The sequence below is a fragment of the Podarcis pityusensis genome (assembly GCF_964106645.2).
Source record: "Podarcis pityusensis genome assembly, chromosome: 15".
Taxonomy (NCBI): domain Eukaryota; kingdom Metazoa; phylum Chordata; class Lepidosauria; order Squamata; family Lacertidae; genus Podarcis; species Podarcis pityusensis.
In genome coordinates, this window is record NC_138040.1 from 23,100,668 (window position 1) to 23,123,378 (window position 22,711).

General features: G+C 45.2%; 1 protein-coding gene and 1 long non-coding RNA gene across 5 annotated transcripts in view; one reads left to right on the forward strand and one right to left on the reverse strand.

Annotated features, from left to right (window-relative positions):
• GRIK4 (glutamate ionotropic receptor kainate type subunit 4) overlaps nt 1-22,711 on the reverse strand; it is a 469,347-nt gene that overhangs the window by 57,591 nt on the left and 389,045 nt on the right. For 3 of the 4 annotated variants that reach the window (XM_080983422.1, XM_080983423.1, XM_080983425.1), the window contains exons 11-12: nt 16,221-16,328; nt 14,834-15,037 (exon numbers count right to left, since the gene is read on the reverse strand). In XM_080983422.1, the coding sequence (XP_080839548.1) occupies nt 14,834-15,037; nt 16,221-16,328 (312 nt within the window). The remainder of the gene's footprint in view (nt 1-14,833; nt 15,038-16,220; nt 16,329-22,711) is intronic. The other variant, XM_080983424.1, reaches the window with a different exon arrangement.
• Nucleotides 3,774-11,774, forward strand: LOC308464409. The gene is made up of 3 exons (XR_013980023.1): nt 3,774-4,036; nt 9,087-9,202; nt 11,268-11,774. It is a non-coding gene; the product is annotated as an uncharacterized lncRNA (long non-coding RNA).

Here is a 22,711-nt window from a genome sequence, read left to right on the forward strand (position 1 = left end):
TTAATAAACAGCATTTTTCCATAGTCCTTTGCACTTCGCTAGCCTAACAACTGTGTTGCTTTCTCAGCCAAATGCAACCCTTGTTTGCTGCATGCTATAAAGACCTAAACCCAAATCTACAACATAACCATTGATACTAGGTAGGCTCTGTGCTTAGAAGCAGCGACTGCATCTCCTTAACTCTCAGGTGAGCCTTAATTCTTGTCATTCTGGTCAAAGACATGTTGGGTCATGCTGGAACTTTCAATTTTGCTGAGGCATTGTTTTTCCACAATCAGCTAAAAATATATTTAAAAAGGTGTTTCCATAAAACACTTATTATCCAGCAATGCCCTTCACCATGACCAAGATCTTTCTATAATATCTACTAACAAGCTGCATTCCAAAAGGACCCCTGCAATGTTAATTAACGCCTTTCTCCTTTCCAGATTTGACCTATTTCATTGCTTTCTCTCTACAATTGCTAGGGATTTAATGATGAATTCCTCAATTGATCAACTTCTGCTCCTCCCAAAATGATGAGAGTTTTCTTTTCTTCTTCCTTTCATAATAAAATTGAAGACTAATCCGCTGTTTGTGCTCAACAGGAAGCAATAACATTGACAGAACCTGAAAACATGATTTTTTTTATTTATTTAAGGCACAGTAGCCCTTAAAAGCATCAATAATGCTTTGCTTATCCAACATTCTACACAGATTATTTATTATTAAAAATTGCTGAAAAATAACTCCAAAACAACAGCAGCAGCAACAACATGGGGATAATGCAGGATACACTGGAATGCAAAGTAATTGGAAACAATGTTGTTTTGAGGCTCCATTAAACGTGGCTAACAAAAAATGGCATTTCAAGAGAAACAGCTATTATGGATGAAACAAGTGACCAGTTGATTGGTCTCCATTCCTACTGAAGTTCAGTAACCTGCCAGACCAGCAAAGGTGAATTTCATAGCAGAACAACTCCAGACTTGAATTTCTATTGGAATAAAACTGCATAATAATCCAGCTCCAGTTTCAAAGCAAGCTGCAAGCAATACATCTTATTTTGGTTTTTGGTATTTTATATTATTATTCTATTTTTTTTTTAGTTGCTTTAGTCAGTAAAGGTTAATTCAAAGAGATTTTCAGAAGCAAACATTAAAAACAAGAGTATAAATCACCCAAAATGCTCACCGATAATATATATAAAAGAGCAGATCAAACTCAACCTTAACCCCACTGAAAGATAAGCAGAAAATTGAGGTCCAATGGCCTGGGTGGGGGGAAAATAGTTTTTTGTCTGGTATCTAAAAGAGATAGTGATGATGCCAGGCATGTCTCCCTGGGAAGTCACCCCTGAGAAGGCACACAGAGAAGGGTCTCAGATGAATGCAGGACTCAGGCTGATGAAATGCAATCCCTAAGGTATTGGGGTCCTGAGCCATGAAAGGCTTTTTGGGTAAAAACTCTCCATTTGAATTGGGCTCTAAAACTAATGGGTAGCTAGTGCAATTCTAGCCACATTTGGCATTGTATGTTCAGACCGTCTTGCCTGGCTACCAGTCTGGCTACTGTATTGTGCAGCAACTGCAATTTCCAAACTGTCATCAAAGTTGGCACCACGTGTAATGCATTACAGCAATCTAATATACAGAGGTTACCAAAGCACAGACAACAGAAGTCAGGCTATCCTTGTCCGGATTGCATTATAGATGCCTTTTACGCACATGATATTATAATTTCCCAAGAGGCCGGGCATCTGCAATGCAATGATTTATCTCATTTTATCATATTGTTGTGAGCCTAGCTGGCTTGATCGCTGCTGAATGAGTGGTCAGGACCCCGACAAAAGAACGCAAATGCCTGCAAATGACAGTGGCTTGTCCCCATGAATAGGCGTCTTTGCCTGAGGTGTTGGGGTCTGAGAGGATACTTGACAGATGCCTGTGAGGGAAACAGAAGGATAAAAGGAGACAGGAAGAGAAGCAGATCTAAAGAGCTGAGAGGAGCTCACTTGAGCTGGAATCTTCTTCATTGGCGATCACTCATAGCTGAGGAGGATTGTCTTCCATAAACACGGTGTCAGGGAACTGCCATCAGCTCAGAGGCGAGAGGTGGAAGGGCAGTTGTGTTACAGGGAGCCTCCGAAGATCTTGCGAAGTAGTTCTTCCTCTGGCGAGGAGGGATGCCACACCTCCACTGGGGAGGGGGTTCAAGGATCAAAAGATGCTAGGGAGAGCCCCAACACTGAGCCTGAGCAAAGCGGAGGAGAGGCGAGTCTCCCTTTGCCAGCGCCCGTTCTGCGCAGTAGTCTTCGGCGCAGAGAGGGGAGGAGAAAGTTGGGGGTCACACGGCTGTTATGCTGGGTAAGGTATAAGGACCGTCCACTCCCAGATTCTGCTAGCGACTGAGCAGACATGGACTTGCGACGCTCTGCACTGTAAATAGTTTGTACAGATAATAAAGCCTGGAAAAGACAGGTTGGCGTCTTGCCTGTTTGCTCCTAAGCAACCACATCAGCACCTCACGCACAGTTTTAACAATGAGTCCGTAAGTGACTGTGGAGGCCAATTCTGGATCCACATGTCCTTCCACAGTGGGGATATAGGTTTCCGGACGGGAGTTGATCATGGTGAGGGTTTGCCAAATGTGTGTTCCTCTTAGCATGTTTCTCCCTTGCGTCCTGAGTTCGAGTGTCTTCAAAGCCCATGACACCTTTGGCAAAGGCTGTTCTCTAATTGGAGTGCTCGCAGGCAAGTGTTTCCCAATTGTTGGTGTTTATACTACATATTTTTAAAAAATTGCCTTGAGACAGTCTTTAAACCTCTTTTGTTGACCACTAGCATTACACTTTCCATTTTTAAGTTTGGAATAGAGTAGTTGCTCTGGAAGACAATAATCAGGCATCCACACAACATGACCAGTCCAACAAAGTTGATGTTGAAGAATCATTGCTTCAACACTGGTGATCTTTGCTTCTTCCAGTACACTGGTATTAGTTCACCTGTCTCCCCAAGTGATGTGTAAAAATTTTCAGAGACACCGTTGATGGAATCTTTCAAGGAGTTGGAGATGGCGTTTATAAGTGGTCCATGTTTCACAAGCGTACAGTAAAGTTGGTAGTACAATAGCTTTGTAAACAAGCGTTTTGGTTTCCCTGCAAATGTCCTGGTCCTCAAACACTCTGCACTTCAATTGGGAGAAAGCTGCACCCACAGAGCTCAGTAGTGGTGGAAACATTATCTCCTCTTTCTGTCAGTACCACCCTGGAACTGGATGAAAACCAGGAGAAGAGGAGGGCCCTATTGCCAGACCTAATACCCATGGTCCAGCTCTCACCATAAAGACCATAAAGAAGGTTGATCGCCGAAGAATTGATGATTTTGAATTATGGTGCTGGAGGAGACTCTTGAGAGTCCCATGGACCACAAGAAGATCAAACCTATCCATTCTGAAGGAAATCAGCCCTAAGTGCTCACTGGAAGGGCAGATTCTGAAGCTGAGGCTCCAATACTTTGGCCACATCATGAGAAGAGAAGGCCCTGATGCTGGGAAAGTTTGAGGGCACTAGGAGAAGGGGACGATAGTGGACGAGATGGTTGGACAGTGTTCTCGAAGCTACGAACATGAGTTTGACCAAACTGCGGGAGGCAGTGGAAGACAGGAGTGCCTGGCATAATCTGGTCCATGGGGTCACGAAGAGTCGGACACGACAAAATGACTAAACAACAACAACAATACCCATGGGGATTAAGAGCAGTCAACAATCACCCTTGCCAGGAAGATACCTCTTTGAAGACACAGATTCAGTAGACCAATGCAACCTCATCAGACCTACACACCAGCCCTAGGGGAGCATCAATATGGCTCAGCTGCCATAGGGTACCAGGAGGAGATGTGGCCTGGTTGCCATGGTGATGAGGATACAACACTCCTCCCAGTGAAGACTGCCCACCATGTGAGGGACAGAGATGATGGAGCCAATATGAGGAAAGGTTACAGCATTTGGGTCTTTTCAGTTTAGAGGAAAGACAGGCAAGAGACAACATGATAGAAGGTGATAAAATGATGCAGGGGGTGGAGGAAGTGGCTAGAGAAATGTTTTCCTCTCTCTCTCATAACACTAGAACTTGGGGACAGCCAACGAAACCAAATTTTGTAAGATTCAGGATGGACTAAATGAACTACTTCTTAATACAGTACGTACTTAACTTGCCAGTACTATAAAACTTGCCAGCAGAGTGGGAAGAACTTTCCAATGGTAAGAGCTGTTTGATTTATGATTCTGTGGACAAATCTGTTGATTACAGTTTTCTTCAGTTTCCCCATTTTAAATTCAGTTCTCCGTGTTTCTGAAACAGTTTGTGATCCTTTTAAAAGTCCTTATGGAAACACACCAACCTTTTAGTGTACATTTCTTCTAATGTGCACATTTCTGTATGCAATTTTCCTTAATGCAATGCATTTTTTGCATGTTATTTTCACTCATAGGCACATTTTTGTATCCGCTATTTGGTCAGAGAACTGTCCTACAAGTTTTCACCAAATATTGGCTTCATTTCAGCTTGTTTGAAGGGGTGCAGATTAGGGAGGTTGACACTGAAATGTGAAAAGGAACCAAATTCCTTCTCCTGTCCCTGTGAAGAAGTTCCTTTCTGGTTATTCTGGGGTAGACTTTGACAGACACACCCTAGGGATCTGCTGAGGTCACAAGGTGCAGATCAGCTGATGACAAGGCTGCACAACATTCCATTTGCTATACTTTTATCAGCGGGGAGACTCCCCCTTGCAATTTTTCACAGAAGACATTTTTCCACTACAGACACAAATGACAGACCTTTTGAAATCAATATCATTTGCAAAAAGATGTCAATTTTGATGAAAAATGTTTATTATTTTCCAGCAAGGAATATTCCAAAAGGGACATTTTTGCTGCATACAGGGCTTTTTTTATTTTGTTTTATTTTTTTGGCTAACTGAAATGACATTTTAGGGCAAAAGGCCAATTATTTATAACTTCTGGGTTACTTAATTTGCAAGAGGTAATTTTTCTTTTTAAAAGTTACCTTGTTCCTCCAATTTATCTATGCTAAGCTCCAATAAACAGATCACTTTAGGTATTAAGCTCCTTGGCGTAGTGACATTATTATTATTATTATTATTATTATTATTATTATTATTATGTGAGGGCACTGTATAAAATAAGAACAATAATAAGAAAGAAGCAGTATTTTCTGTGAGTTGCATCCAGCTAGTTCTACTCCAAGTACATCCAGTGAAATTAATGGACCTAATTTAGTCATTCCCATTAACTTCAATGGGTCTACTCTGGGTAGAACGACCACTGGATACAACCCTGTGGAACTAAAGTGTTTCCCAGAGTGTTGGCCTTCCTATTATTGTTTCCTCGAATAGCTGATCCTCACTGGTCCTCTTCATCCCGCCAGTCCCTGGCAACTGGGTGACATGAGTCCAGTCACTCATTCCCTCTCTCACAGTGAGATTAAAGGAGGTACTACTGGTCCTGTTAGCTAGGGATCATGGGAGTTGGAGGCCAAAACATCTGGAGGGCTGCAGGTTGGGTATGCCTGGATTAAAGTGACACGCCCTCCATGCTTACTGCCCCCAGCTCCTTGGTTGAAGGGTGGGCAAGAATGCAACCATGATAAATCAACAACTGCACAGATCCATGCACATTTGGTTTCGATGGTGCCAGTTGCCGGCTGGGTGCAGGGAGGAGAAGCTGGATTCAGTTTCATACAGAAGCGCCGAGGGCCCTCTGGCGGTTCCCTCACTGTGAGAAGCCAAGTTACAGGGAACCAGGCAGAGGGCCTTTTTGGTAGTGGCACCCGCCCTCTGGAACGCCCTCCCACCAGATGTCAAAGAGAACAACAACTACCAGACTTTTAGAAGACATCTGAAGGCAGCCCTGTTTAGGGAAGCTTTTAATGTTTGATGGATTACTGTATTTTAATATTTTGTTGGAAGCCGCCCAGAGTGGCTGGGGAAACCCAGCCAGATGGGTAGGGTATAAATAATAAATTATTATCATCATCCTCATACTTCCAACAAGTGATCAGCATTCCTTGAGTTTGACAATGCCTACCGTCTCTTAGGCGATGCACACAGATTCAGTCCAATGAGAGCCAGGCTAAACTCTCTATCTCTATCTCAAAGGGACCAAAGTGCTGTTGCACTCAGGTCCTGCTTGTGGGTTTCCCACAGACATCTAGTTGACCACTGTGAGCACAGGATGCTGGACTAGATGGGCCATTGGCCTGATCCAGCAGGGCTTTTCTGATCAGTCCAAGAGGATTGGGAATACCCCACAGCCTGATCACAATGAAAGCTCAGTAGGTTAGAGCATGCTGCTGATAACACCAAGATTGCAGCTTCGAACCCTATATGGGGCAGCTGCATTGCAGGGGGTTGGCCTAGATGACCCTCAGGGTCCCTTCCAACTCTACAATTCTATGATTCTATGAAATCCCCCTCCTCCAAAAACTGCTATCCACTCCAGGAGACCTGTCAGGTACTGGATACAGTCCTGCTCTCCCCTCCACATTGCTCCATCACCAGCTTTACACACATATAGGAAAGGTCCAGCACATGGGGAATTCTGCATATGCCCTTTTCTTTATGAGGACAAGTGTTTCTAAGCTTCTTCTTCATTTCATTAGCTGTGATTCTTGTTTTTCTGAATGTCTTTTTAAAAAATGCGTTGACACCTATTTATTGATATCACTTATGGGGTAATTTAATTCCAGCTTATTTTTAGAATTTTAATTTGTCAATTTCACTTGTTTCCAAAAACCTGCTGCAACTAGCAGCCGCCGCTAGCTCTATTTTCTGCTCCCTATCAACCAACAGCCATCACCCTCATCCAGAATTGTCTTTGCAAATGCTTCAAGGCATGACACAGAGGTCACATTTTTTCCTCGGCATCTGAAATATTTGCTGTCCATCAAAGATTAGGGCTTACACTTATAACTGTGTTGCATTTTATTTTTAATCTTAATTTGTTAAAAACTTAATGCCGGAAACAGTAGCACAGCTCTAAACTGATTCTGGGCTGTGTGTCTCACAAACGTATTTTTCGAAAGCAAAACCACTATCCCTGCCAGTCTCAGACTTACAGTCAGGGGCTGCCTATGGAGGCTATTTGAAGATGGCAGTCCTTTTACTGCTGCTTCACATGCACGTCTAGCGAGGTAGGGGTGGGGAAAAGATTTGACTCAGTTTGCATTTAAATGCAAACCTACCTGATTCACACTTCCTGAAGCAATAGGAGAACTGAAACACAGCCATCCTTTGAAATCCACACTCCTCCGAATTTTGCAATGCAGTTCAGCAGCCAAGGTATGTGCATAAAAATTCATACGCTGAGGTGAAGTGTGCACATGAAAATACATATATTAGTGAAAATAACATGCTAAGCTGCATTACTGCAAGGGAAACTGATTCGCTAAAATGTGTACATTGGGCAAAATTGCATACGAACAAGTATATTAGGAGAAAATTGCGTTAGTACGCAGACGAACTTTTACAATGACTTCTTTAAAAATTGCAAACTGGTGTGGAAATGTGGAGGATTTAAGACTGGGAAAACGAGAAGCTGAAATGGCAGGTTCACCCATCCCTAGTTGTAGAAAGGACAAAGGAAAACCCTCGTGTTGGAGAGAGAGAAAACGGAGCCATCCAGAATGAAGTCAAAGCAGGTGAGATTTTTTTTTGCTCCCTCTCTCATAACATTAGAAACCCAATGGAGTTTATTGCCTTTATATCCCCCCTTCTTTCTCCACAGAGCTCAAGGTGGCGTACATGATTCTCCCCCTCATTTAATCCCTACAACAACCTTGTGAGGTAGCTTAGGCTGAGAGGTAGTGGGAAACAGGAGAGCTTCACTGTGGGAAACAGGACCCTGAACTACCTAGGCCTTTGGTTTGATCCTGCAGGGTGCTGATGTCCAAGGGGCAAGGAGTTTGTTGAGTTAGGAGCCAGGTATTAAAGCAGACATGGGAGCTGCTACAGCTACCACTAAGCATTGCTGCCAAAGGAAGCAGGAGTGCAGCAAAGTTGGCCTGATGAAACATTGGCATTGTCTGGGGTAGGTGGGTGGGAAGATGAGCTAAGGAAAACCTCTGCAGACCGCAATAAACACCCCAAGCAGAGACAGAGTTTGGAGGCGCTTAATGTTTAGCCCGGGGCACTGAAGTGCCTACAGCGATCCCAGATCCCTGCCCTCAACTGCTTAGTTTATAAAAATTCATATGGTTTCTATTTTCTGCTTGACGATGAATTTTAATCACATCAGGACTGCACAGGGGCACGCTGTGCCATACCCGGTTGATTATAATTAGACAAGTGAGCGAGACAGAGAACACATGTCTGGCTTACACAGAAACACACTTGTATCGCTGTCACCTTGTTCTTGTTCCCCACGCCCCACCCCTTTCCTTGGCTCCTCTGATGCCCCCCCCTTGTGCTTCGCCATTAACCTAAATGAGGATTTCTCTTTGCAGAGACCCTCCCGGAACGGCTTCCCCACCCTGCCAATCACAGCAGGGCCCTCTCCTCCAAAAGGACGCATCTCCAGTCTGGTGGCATTTGCCACAACAAGCAATAAATAACAACCAGGATGCGTCCAAGGGTTGTTTGTAGCAAAAGCAGCAGCTTGCGCTTCAGCTAATTAAGTGACATGGCACTTGACAAAGCTGGTTTCTCGGCCCAGCTCTCTCTCTTCCTCCAAGATGAGTAATGGGCAGCAGGTAAATTGTAGTCGCTTTTCTGAGTCTCCTCCAAAGTGTCCTCCTCCCAGCTCCTCTGGGGTGGGAATGGCCAGGGGGCCCAGCTGCTGACGTCTCCTCCTGAGATGACGTGCAAAAGAGACATCTCTGAGCACAGCTGGGAGCTCGCTGGCAAAGGGCGAAAATACAAATGTATCAGAATAAAAGGGTGCGCTGTCACACCGCCCTGGACATGCACTGGCTGGTGAGAGGATGCGTTTCACTTTTGGGGAAAAGACTGAGAGGAGGAGAGCGTAAGGTTAATGGAAATAAAAGTAAAAATGAGCAAGCCCCCATTAAACTGAAATGTGTTTTTCTCAGGTTAGCCTCGTCCTCCCTGAAAGCTGAAACCTACAGAGGATTAAGGTTTGGCTAGCCTTTCCTGAAAATATAAGCGGAGCTCTGCTGAATAGGTCCACTTAGGCCACATTTACGCGGTAAGTTGAAGCACTATGACACCATTTTAAAACGTCATGGATTCCCTCAAAGGATTCTGGGAGTTTTAGTTCCGTTTGGAGATCCCATACTCCCCTCCCAAAATTGCAGTTCTCAGGGTGGTTTAATAACCAAACCCTCTTCACAGAGAACTGTAGCATTGTGAGGGGAATATGGGTCTCCTAGCAACTCTCAGCACCCTTCACAAACGACAGATCCCAGAATTCTTTTTTGGGGGGGCATGACTGTTTAAGGGACGCGGGTGGCGCTGTGGGTTAAAGCACAGAGCCTAGGACTTGCCGTTCAGAAGATTAGCGGTTCGAATCCCCGCGACGGGGTGAGCTCCCGTTGCTCGGTCCCTGCTCCTGCCAACCTAGCAGTTTGAAAGCACATCAAAGTGCAAGTAGTTAAATAGGTACCGCTCTGGCGGGAAGGTAAATGGCGTTTCCGTGCACTGCTCTGGTTCGCCAGAAGCAGCTTAGTCATGCTGGCCACATGACCCGGAAGCTGTATGCTGGCTCCCTCAGCCAATAAAGCGAGATGAGCGCCACAACTCCAGAGTTGATCACAACTGGACCTAATGGTCAGGGGTCCCTTTACCTTTATGACTGTTTAAAGCTGCACCAGAGTGCTTTAAGTTATGCTTTGAATGTGGCCTAAGTCACCCGTTCTGACAAAGGTCAGCCAGGTCTCTCTGGGAACTGCACAAGCAGGCCATGAAAGTGATAGCCTCCCTGTCACTCCTGGACCCTGGGGTCTCACCCAATCCAAAGTGGATCTACTCTGGCCACAGTGTGATATCATGGTGTTTGCTGCAGCACCTTCTTACTTACCCCTTCCTCCATCATGCTACATATCAAGGCAAGATGGGGCAGAGGGAAGGACCATAGCAGAGTGGCTGAGTGTTGGTTTGTCTGCAGAAGGTCCCAGGTTCCACCCCTGACATCTCTGGGCACAGCCGGGGAAGGCTCCTCCCAAAAAAAACCCTGGTCAGCTGCTGCCAGTCAGGGTAGAAAATACTGCGCCAGATGGAGCAAGAATCTGGGCTCACGGTGAGGCAACTTCTGGTATTCCTAAGGTGCTCTGGTGAATGCAGAGATCAAAGCTGTGGACAATGCCATAGATACCAGAGGAAGCATCTTACACTGCTTTTCTGGAGCAGTGCTGGACAAGTGCTGGGCAATTCCACCCATCACTATCCTGTCTGCTCAAATGTGTGCTTGTTTGGCTTTGTGCAGATTTTAAATACTGCTACAAATGTTGACTTATGGTACAACTTAAGCCAAGGGGAAAGTGCAAGGAACTATGCCTGAAGTGACAAGAGATTAAGCTATATCCCCCAAATAAAACACCTGCAAATTTGATGTTGGCAGCTTGGAAGCATTTACACCTCTCTGGAATGTAGGATTTCCTCTGGGCAACCTTGTGTCTGAGCGGCACCTTGCCTTCATCCCAAGCTAATACTGGGACTCTTGGCTGCGGGGAACAATATTGAGCCTTGCCCTGCTTTGCACCTCGTCATCTCCCTTCTCAGGCTCCTCTGTGCAATTTTTCTAGCCTGGAGGTCCTCAGACTGTGGCCCACAAATGAGCTTGAGTCAGGTGGCCTGCAGCGTGTCTGTCGATTTGTGATTGAAGATGGGAGATGGCACATCCGTTGCCCTAGATACTCACATTGATTTTTAGTTACATCTTTTTTGCTGCAATTATTTTTATTGGCATTAATCTGAGGAATGTTCCCTCCTCCCAAAATGAGGGGAAAACTGAACCGACGTTTTCTAAGCAAGGATCTCTTTTGCCACAGAAGTTTCTTTTGCAGCCCAACCAGAACGAAAGAGAGGAATATTCCCTCCCCCCACTGGACTTTCAAGACTAGCTTAGTGTTCACCACTTGAAGTCTTTTATTCCATTCTAATTAGCAAGCCATATGATTCACTGCCTCTCTTTTTCATGTCCTTACCCTCATAAAAACCTTATGAAGTGTGTATGTAATTAACCCTGCACTGTGGCAGCCCCACATCAAATTGTTTTCGCCTCAATTTTGGTTCACTTGGAATTTCTCTTTCAGGGAAGAAGAAGAAAATAAGATCACAACATCCATATTTGGGGTTTCATCTCAATGTTGTGACAGTTCGCCAGAAACAGAATTGGATGAGCCAAGCATGAGTTGCTCAGCAGAAGGTTCCGTATCACATTCAGTCATTTATCATGTGGCCAAGCGTGAGTGGCGCCAGAGATGGGGGAGAAGTGCCCCCCCCAAACAATGAGCAACTTGCCCTCCTCCATTGCTGGACTCCTGTCTTTAGCATATACTGCCATTTTTCTTTCAGAGAGTTTAATATGTGGGACACAACTCCCCCAGCTAGAAATATACTTTGCCCCTTCTGTGAGTCCCCAAAGTTCCCCCCCCCCGATGTCACCAGAAACAAGCAGCAAAATGGTTCATCAGGACGTTCAGACTAGACCAGAGGAAGCTATTCTTCCTACAGCCCATAATTAATGTATGTATTTTGCTATGTTTTTCTGTGATCTGGTGATGGCTTAAATGGATATATATATAAAAGGGGTGTGAGAGACATTAGGAATGCAAATAATTCAGTGGTATATAAATGCCCTAAGTAAATGCATTCTTGGAGGATAATCATTGGCTATTAACCAGGATAAGTAAATGGAACTTCCTTATACAGAGTCAGTATACCTGTGAATATGAGATGCTGAGAGACAGGTAAGAAACCTGCTACCACCAGGTCTGCATGTGAGCTTTGAGAGGCTTCTGACTGGCTGCTTGGCTGACCTTTTAAATCCCCCCCCCCCCCCAAGAATAACAAAGTCAACAATTAAACTCAAGGTGGACCAACAAAGCCACAAGTGGAAGACTATACCCCACAAGTTGTAGGGGGGAATAAATCCCAAAACGTCCATATCAGAGATTTGAACCTAGGGATCCCCAAAACATGAAACCCTTGGGCATGACATTCTGGTTCCCAGGTGTGAGGTGTCTGAGGAATGTTCCTGACATATTCAGCATGGAGAGATACAGTTGTCTATATTTACAATGGATATGTTCCATCCATACAGCATTGGAGTCTAGCGCTGTTGCCTGAATGCCAGTCTTTCAGCCATGGCTATATGCCCCAGCCATCATGTCCAATTCTTAAGAGCAATGATAGTCCTCTGAATTGGGACATGAGTGCGTTTCATTGCCAGTTGAACAGTGTGTATGTAGTATAATGGAACCAAGATTGAGGACTGTTCCAGAGAGGGCCACATTTTTGAATTCAGAAACTTTGCAACAGAAAGAAACAATTACATAGCAATATACACTGCACTGAAATGAATCTACAATCCTACTTTGTAATGTTTTCTTTTTGTGGATAATTTCTTCCTCAGTCCTTTGACTGAACTATTTGCAGATCTTCTCTCTAATGCATGAATCTGAGAACTAAAGTCAAACAGGATTGCTTCTATTGTTTGACTTACTTTGAATCAGGCACTGGAATGTACAAGCTATTTTTCAGCATTTTGCAATTTCCATCCTAGCAGCAGTCAACAGGAGTCCAACAACATCCCCCTGATCTCCCCCTTCCCAAATATTTAACAGTGCCAGTGCCGGAAACAATGTCAGATCCAGCTTAGTAACCTTTTTTCCACTTACTGGAAAATTAACTCCCTGTATTTAAATATCTTGTCTCAGTGCCAACACAGATCAATGCTAATCACAGCCCCTCCAACACTGTTTGTTCCCCTGCAACTGTTAGAACCTCTGAGGTGTCATTTGGCCAGGGGTCAATGGTCAGGTGCCATTTAAGCACTAAATGGTCCCTTGATCATCTTTAGCAGTTCTTGTGTTCTTGCCCATTGAACACCAGATCCCCATAACTGACAAACACAAATCCAATTCTTGGAGTGATTTTGAGGATTGCAGGAACATATCCAAAACAATCACAATGGATCGTTTGACTTTTATCCACTCCTCATTTTTTTCAGCTCATGCTTCACCTTTTCACATGCCTTCTCCTGATCCTCACAATAACAAACAATGGCTAAATAATTTGTTTCCAGGAAAAGGCAAGGTGAAAGCACTTATCGCTACAAAAAATCCATGGCTACCACTTGTTCAGAGCATTGCCATTTCTTTCTTCCCCCCTTTTGTTTGAAGACATCACACTTTCCTTTATGACTGTTCCCTCTCGCTTCCTTGAAGAATAGCTGCAAACCTGTTTATCTATATAAAAATCTACACTGACAGCCCAAGGCATCAGCAAACACTCCAGCGTCGCTTGGCAGCAATAGAAAGCTGGCGGGCCAGCTGGTTTCTTTATAGCTTTTCATGAGAAAGGGCTTCTACTGGGTGAGGTTCCCTTTAAGATGTTACACCAACTCAGTACCATCAGAAGATAAAAAGAGCCTGGTTGGATCAGACCAAAAGTCTATCTCAGGAGCTGAGAATCTCAGGCCCAAGAGCTGAATGCGGCCCTCCAGGGCTCTCTTTTCTGGCCCCTGGAACACTCCCAGATTATGTCTCTAGCTCTACAGCATACCCTGAGTGTGTTTGCCTGGTTGGCATGCATTTTTGAACTTTGATCATGCCTCTTGCTTGTACGGACAGAGGATACAAAGGGTGGTGTGAGCATGTTACATCAATTGACTTAGACTTTCTGATGTTTAATAAAGAAAGGCAGGAGGCAGTACTAGAATAACAAGCACTTCTGTACATTAGGGAGAAACCAACTTGGTTTCGAATGCTTTTCAACCTACTGTTTCTTACTCAGCTTGGCTGGACCTATTTTGTTCAGAGACCTCACAGAATGTGTATAATTCATTTTGTTCAGCCAAGTATTGGCCTCTCACATCTAAGAGCTGGAGTGTGATGTACACATTAAGGCCACCTTCACACCATGTATATTTAAAGCACTCTGATATCATTTAACAGGAACAGCTTCCTCCCAGGAATTCTGAGAGTTGAAGTTTATGAAGGATGCCATTCTGAGATTCCCAGCAACTCGTATTCAGAAGCATGCTTCTGTCAATGGATATAGAGCATTGTCCTCCATGAATTGTCCTCCATGAATTTGTCCAATCCTCTTCTAAAGCTATCCAAGTTGGTGGCCATCACTGCCAGTTGAGTTACTCTCTCAGAACTGAAACAATGTCAGTAGCCTCATGTCATGTATTATGATAATTATTTTTGTTGTTATTATGATACACATCTGTCCTGGCTTCCTGTCAGGGAAAATGCCCAAAGCACCAAACAAAACAAAACAAAACAAAACAAAACAAAACAAAACAAAACAAAACAAAACACACCAATAAAACATATAAAGGATACTATAAAATTAGTAATAAACAGCAAGCATAAACGCAAGTACCCATTTTTATGTTGCAGATGGGAGATTTCACATCTGACTGATTTCCCACAAAAATATCTCAGTACACAAAGGTAACTAGAATGCCTGGCAAGAGAGGCTCATCTAGAGTCCTTGTTCCTGACACTTTTTGATCTGCAAGGAAGATTTCTTTTGGGGAAAAGCTTTCAACATGAACAATCTCTGCATTCGCAGCCCTGAAGGTCATCCCATGCAATTCTGCTACACATGCAAATAAGCTCTCATTCATTAGCGTTAACCAACTCACCCGAGCAATCAACTCCCCCACCATGCCAGTCCAGCTTCCATTAGCCTCGGGGACGCCGTACACTCCATCACCAACCAGCTGGATCTTGTAGTTGAAGTGCAGGATCGCAGCCAGTTCTGCCAGCATGTCCATGCAGAAGCCTTCGTATTGGTCGTTCCCTTCCAGCTCTTGGTGGTTTCCCTTGAGCATTAAGTAAGGGTTTTCCTGCATCGAAACTGGGCAGCTGTCATTCCCATCTTAGTCATGGAGTCGCAACAGCACTAGATTTAGCACAAATCGGAAAGCAGGGGCAGGTGATGCGATGGACTCCCCTGGGAATCACCAGGAAGGAAACAGTCTCTGGGAAAAGATTCTCCAGACTCTCTCCTCTTCCTTTCAAGCTCATCTGGGATGCAGCAATGGCAAACTAGATCTAAACTGGGAGATTCCGCACCCCCCTCCAGTCCCGCATGATTGGTGGACTGAAAACTATTTCATTCTGTTTAAGTGGCATCCATATCAGAAAATGGATTAGTAAGGGAAGCTTTGTCCCACTCCATCCACCAGCTGATTACCTTGGCAAGTATAGGGTGGAAGCCAGGTGTGGCCTGTGGGCTGCCAGTTCCCTGAGTACAGTCTACTGGGAAGACAGTAGCCTTCTTCAGCCAGGTGCCCTCCAGATGTTTTAGATGAGAACTCCCATTATCCCTGTCCATTGACCATCCTGGTTGGAACAGATGGGAGCTAGAGCCCAAAACATCTGGAGGGAATCAAGTTGGCATAGCCATCCCTTGAGTCTTTCAACTGGAAAATATTCAGTTAGAGCACAAAGTCTCTCTGAGTCTGGGGTTGAGAAGAATATGGACAAAATATAGACCACAGATGGAGACTTCAAGTATTCCAGGAGATGAAGAATAGCTTAAGAAAACCAGAAAGCATTTGGCCATGGTGGAAGATGAGCAATGCAAGGAGTTATGAAAATGAGCACCTACAAATATAAGCCTAGGTGACTCAAACTGTACCCATCTTAACCACCACAAGAAGTTTTACATAGACAGAAGAGGTGACCTACCCTCTCCATAGCCCAACTAGGTCTATAAGCAAACTGGCATGTGGAGAGAGGAATTTAAAATTGTGATGCATGCTCTCATTCTAACCCTCTCCCCAGCCACTTCTGAACTCATCAGATATAGTTTCCATGTGATGTGTACCAATGTGAGTTTAATTGAGATGTCATAAATGATTTCTGGTGCTGCAGTTGGTGGTTTGACCATCTGTTTCTTCAGGGACTCAGCGTGCGACTCTTTTCATGGAATGGATGGGCATGTGGAATGGAAGGTTTGTATCTGGAGGTTGCCCCTGAAATGCCAGAGCAGAAAAGGAGGTCACCAAGACCCTCCACGCTTACCAGGATGGTGGTGACAATGAGCGTGGTGTTGAAGAGGCTCTCTGACACATTGGAAGAGAAGATCTGGTTATCCATGGTAAGGCCTTTGGTAACATGCCAGTGACCGATCTGTAGGAAAGAACAGCAGAGTCATTGACATTGACAGTGGGAATTGCTGCCATGTGGCTGCACTGACTTACAACTGGGCCACACCAAAATCATGTCAGAGAGAGAAAAAGAAAGAGAAAGAGAAAGAGAAAGAGAGAGAGAAATGAAGTACCCTTTGGCTTTGGCAAACCCAATGAGGATCTGGGGAGGGGGTGAGCTAGTCTTGTCATGGGCCTGATTCCAAGGGGTCCACAGTAGGAGGAAGTGATGCTTAAAAACTCTTTATGAGCAGGATGCTGCATAGTGTCTGGGAGGCAGGCGACTTCAGGGCGAAAGTCCCCACAGACTAGAGGTTGACACTATTAGTTCCTCCATTGAGAGCCACTGTAGCAGATTATCTCAACATGAAAACAAATATATATTTATCCCCTCCACTGCTCTGTTTGGAGCAAAAGCACATTCTCTATGGTGCTCTTAGCCACTAATGACCCTGATCTCTCATCCTCTATTGTTGCTGCCTCAAGATTAATTAACCCTTTCCAAATGACACCGTTCAAGCTAATCAACCCAACTATCCAACAAGGATTATAATCTGCCCCATCTAAGCTTCCATGCTATTCTTATTAAAACTAATTTACACTCTCCAGCAGCAATAGAATGGGGCCATAAATCCTCCCTGACACACTGGAAGTCTAGCTCTCCCCTTTGTGCAGCAGAAATATCACAAGATCAAAGAGATATTTGGGGTCCTGAGCTCCCAGCTTTTCCAGTCTGGATGGGAGTCACTCACTTTCAAGATGGATTTTTCTCCTACTGTGAATACTGATCTTGTCTTCCCGCTGACCCAACTTTTTGGCAGGTCCCTAAGTAAGTACTATCGTCAATCCAGGTAAACTGCTGAAGGGCTGAATTTGCTAGAGCAAGGCAAAATGCAGCTCAGCTCTTCTGCAAGTTTTGGTTGGGAGGTATGATAACTTTATTAAATCTTTGCCCCTGTATATCTCATATCTAAGGTCTTCCAAGAAACTGGAGGCATGTGAAGTGGAGGTTAGAACTTCCATTGCCCACAGATCTTTTTTTTTACGCTTCTTGTGTCTTGGAAACTGACATCCAATTATCTTGATGCATCTATGCTTCTGACACAATACACACAGATACTGGTGAAATTAGTTGTTTATGTCCCGTCCATGTTTTAGTGGTGCTCAAAAATCCATGCCTTAATGCTCAGATGTTGGGTAAGTTTGGATTTTCCAAACCACTGCACAGGTTTTTTGTAAGAGTTGATGGAGAGGACTCTGGAACCTTATTCTACCACCCACCCAGAGAAATGCTGTTAGCACGTCATCTTACAAAGACTGCCAGTTGTGTGTGTGTGTGTGTGTGTGTGTGTGTGTAAGCTTGCTAAGGCCTCCAACCTCAAGACCTGAAGCGGCGTTTTATTTGTCCTTTGGCTACCAGCATCTGACAGTTCCCAAACCAGGTCAAAACAGAGACACCATTATTTTGGGGGGATATTATCATGTCCTCTTATTATCAGTATCTATGATGTGGGAAAAGCTGAGCCCTTGGCTCAGTTCCAGTGTCATCGCCTAAGAACCTAAGATCCTGCTGAATCAGGCCAATGGCCCATCTAGTCCAGTCACACAGTGGCCTACCAGATGTTGGTAGAACATGAGACTCTTAATATCAGGGTCATGGGTTTGACCCCCACATTGGCCAGAAGATTCCTACAGTGCAGGTGGTTGGTCTATGTCAGATGCGGATGGTGGTTGCTCGTGAGTAACCAACCAGGACTCTGACCTGTCTTTTACAGGTTTTATTTGGTGCAAACTACTTACAGTGCATAACCACAAAGTTAATCTCCTTCTTAGTCACTTGCAGAATCTGGGAGTGGCCCCTTCCGGCTTCTCCCCCAACACAAGAACTTCAGAACCCCAAGCCTCCACCTCCCCTCCTTGCGTTTCACCCCTCTGCGCAAGGTGGGCGACGGAAGTGGTGTGTGTGCCTCCTGGCCAGCCAGGCAAGGTGAGGCACTTGGGCTCTCAGCAGCATTTTCAAGCCCTCTCCTCACTTGGCTGGCCCCTTCCCTCTCTGCTCCACTGGAGGTGTGGCTTTCCCCACCACTGGACGAGGAGCTGCTCCTCAGAATCATCGGAGGCTCTCTGTATTCCCCTGCCTCCCTCCCCTGTTCCGATGGCAGTCCCCTGACAGTCCAGATGGCCTTTGTGGTTCCTTCCAGTTCTATGATTCTATGTCTGTAGGAAACCCTCAAGCAGGATTTGAGCACAAGAACACCCTCCCCTCCTGTGGTTTCCACTAACTGGCTTTTGGAAGGTTTACTGCCTCTGAGTGTAGAGGCAGAGGATAGCCATTATGGCTAGTAGCCATCCCTAGCCTTCTCCTCCATGAATTGGCCTCACTCTCTTTTAAAGCCACCCAAATTTGTGGCCACCCCTGCCTGCTGTGGGAGCAAGTTCCACAGTTTAACTCTATGCACCATGTGAAGAAGGACTTTCTTTTAACACTCTCTCCATGCAAGACATAATTTTATAAATGTCTATCATGTCACCCCGACTCGCTTTTTCTCTAAACTAAAAAGTCCCAAATACCGCAAGCTTTCTTCAGAGCAGAGCTGCTCCGTCCTCTTGATAACTTGTCGTTTAGCACTCCTTTGAAAGTATGCTAACTCATCAAAGCCTCATCACCCCCTTGTGGGATGGCGAGGGCTTGCATTCCCTGGCAGATGGAGAAAGGACTTGCCCCTGGGACGCAACCGTTGGAGCAATAAAAGAATAAACCGCAAGTGGTCCTGGAGTCTCTTCAAAACTAGAAACTTGTCCTGCACCAACTGAATACCGGCTTGGATTGGCTGGTGCAAATCTCCTGACACAAATGCTCTTTAGCTGCTTGAAATCCCACTTCAGTTTAATGCAATAATCACTTTAAGTGGAATTTAAACTGGTTTAAGTGAGCATGTAATAGAAGTGTGGTCTGATATAACTAGATTGGTATTGGCTACATGGGAGCAACATTTTCAGATAAAGTCTTAACACCCCCCCTTTTTAAAAAAAGAATAATAATAATACTTGCCTAGGTGTTTAATGAACAGACATGGTGAATGGCTGTAGGTCAGTGGTAGAACATCTACTTTGCATCTCCAGGTAGGGCTGGGAATTTTCCCTGCCTGAAACCCTGGTGAGCTGCTGCCAGACAGTGCTGCCAGTACTGAACTCGATGGACCAATGGTCTGAACTCAGTAGAAGGCAGTGCCCTGTGTTCCTATGTGAGTCTTTAGATGGCTTCTTGTTTTGGGCCTCAAGGGCTTCTTTCTCTGCTGTTTTATCCAGATGTTTTATTGACTGTTCTTTTTAAGCAATTCTTCTAATTGCTGTTATTAATGTGGTTCATTGCAAGACTTCTTGGGCATTTTTAAATATAATGAGGGGCTAATAATGACCAGCCTGGCCACCCAGGTAAGTGAGCATTTGCCCAGGGGGCATCCCAGCTCAGAGCCCATGCTCCTAACCACTATGCTCCACCAACTCTTCTCCTTGATAGTAATCGCCAACGCTCTCCATAGCACATCCTCCATTCCTCCCAGAGCAGCTATTTAGTATCAGATAAACTTTAATTCTGACAACTCTCTAGGTCGGTAATTTCTTCCTTCCCTGCTGGCATGCGGAAACTAATTGGCCACTGTCAGCGCTGCCTCTGATGCAGGAATGGATGTGACCCTTGCCTGTGTGATGGTGCCAAGGTACATCAATGTGTCAAGGTTATTCTGCCCCACACTGTGCTTACACAGACTTGGAGATGACTCTCTTGATGGCATGGTAATGGCACTAATTGGCTCCCACAGTCCTCTGTGCCTGAAGTGGGATACAACAGAGAACAAGAACACACCACATTGGCTCTCTCAGATGGTTGGGATATGGAGCTGGCTGCATATTACGGTCACTACATGAAAAGCTCTTTTCCGCCCCCTACTGAAAAGTTTGGGGCTGCTCCATCAATAGGTAGAGAGAGCTGCAGGGGATAAAAAGCTTACACGCTGTAAAAGAGGAGACACCGCTTGACGTTTCCGACTGTTTTCCAACAAATCTTTATCTCGCCTGGCTAATTTTCTCTATACCTAAGGAGATGTCAGGGAACTGCCATCAGTGCCAGAGGGAGAGAGCAAAATCCAGAGGGATTCCAGAGAGCGTCCTGGGATTGGGAGAGGCAGCCCATGTTCTGGGGAAGAGAATCAGCGAAGCACCAGTGGAAAAGGGGGGCAGATGGGGGAAGTGGCGAGGCGGTCCCATGACTCCTTGCCGGGGACCAGTGGGGAGAGTAGAGGTCCTCTGCTGCCTATGCCCTCCTTGTGCAGAAGGCTTTTGCGCAGAGAGAGTAGGAGGAGACTAGGCGTCAAAGAGCTTCTTTGCTGGAAGAAGTTTAAGAAACGCCCACTGACGGATTCTGCCAGCGATTGAGACAGCCACGGGTGAGTGGCTGTCCGGACAGAAAAGGTTCACTCAGGCAACCCAGCCAGGTGTTTGCACCGGCTTACACACGAGCAACCCCTAGAACCACTACAGGAGAGTTAGCTGTTAAAGGAGCAATGAGGCCTGACAGGTTTTAACAGTAATCAGACCGTGGACGACAAAGGTGTGTTGTTCAGCAGCAATTAACACAAAGAGACAAATGTAGGTTAAACCTGGCCACAATTTTGTTGGTTACAGCAGTTCAGAGTTTGGTGCTGCATAGGGCAAGGATCCTGCTCTAGGAAGCTCACTTGCTGGTTGGTATCTCTCCCAGCCTGGCTGCCGGGCAGTCTGGAGGGAGTTGCCAGGCAGTTAGAACCACCATGGCACAGGATTGTTCCTGTGGGTCCTGCCAGAGGCCTGGTTGTGTGGCAGCTGGCTCCCTTCTCTCAAGCTGGAGCTGAGGCCTTAGAACACAGCACTGGAGAAGGAGAGGGGATGTTAATAATTCCCCCCATGCAGTTGTAATTGCTCCCCCTCCCTTAAAGCTACTGCTTACTCCATAAAGCAAAATGAGTACCTGAATGTTTTGCCCTAAAGGGCAAATAGCAGTTTCACAGGATTTGCATCAGGAAAAGTGTGTGTTGTGCATGTAAGGGTTAAACCGTCCTTTCTCCATGTTACAGAGCTGGCTGGATTTGGACCTGACCTGTAGCTGCCACTAAACTTTTGCAAAGACAGCAGGAGATCCTATCACGGATTTCTAGCTGTCATCTCTATCTTGGCCCTGAGAAGACAGATAAGGAGGCAGGTTTTCAGCTACACCACAAGTCAATGGTGGTAGCTCCTTGCTGCCCTCTATGGGCAGTGAGGAGGTTCAGGCAGGGGAAAGACAGGATTTATGAGGCAAAATCCTGGCAATGTTCCCCATTGGGGTCTGGGGAGCTCACTGCATCCCGCTGTGCCATGGAAGCCCGTGTCTGCCAAATTGAAAGGCAGAGAACAGGATCCTGGACTAGATTGGTCTGATCCAGCAGAACTGTTATCTTCTTAGATGCTGACCTTAAGATTGCAATTCATTCATTTCATGAATTTGGAAAATGTGCACGTCTTTTCCATCAAATGTTCTCCTATGTTACTGATGTTGCTCAATAATTCTTAGAACCAAAAAAATCAGTGCAGTTTCGAAGTCAGGGGTTAAAATCCCTGAAGTTTTGACAGGTTCAGCCTGCCATCTTGATTCAAAATGGTGCCCCTTTATATCCAAACACAGATGAAAACATGCTCTTGGGAACCACAATGCCAAATTTGGTTACAATATCTTCAGAAGTGTCCAAATGCAGAGTGAGCACAACTTTCCAAAATACATACTAGATTATTATAGTAACAGAATGATGCAATCAATGCCTATCTAATAATGGTAGTTATTATGCACCCTCCACATTCAGAGGTGGTGTGTCACTGCATAGCAGCAGCTGGGGAGCCACAACAGAAGAGGGCTGTTGGCTTCATGCGCTGTTCATTGCCTTCCCTGTGGCATCTGGTTAGCCACCATGGGAAGCAAGATTAGGAACCAGATAGACTGTTGGTCTGACCCAGAAGGACTCTCATTGTGTTCTGAAAAGACATTCCAACAGCCCTTGTTCCTATGCCTGCTGGCAGGGCAAAATGCCCCTCCTCTCACTTCTGTAGTCTCAAGACAACTAGCATTTTGAGCAGAGTTTTTTTCAGGCAGGTAGCTGGGGAAGAAAGCACATAAGCCATCTACAGCCTTTGGTAAGTAGAGCCCTGTAAGGTTCTGATGACAGCTCTTTCCCCCCATCAAAGCTCCCAGCTGCCTCCCAGCACAGCCTTTCACACACCATCCTGACTGATGATTTGAAAGCAAGAAGGGCTCCATGCACCCGCTTCTCCCAGTGAGGGTTGATACCAAGGAGAGAT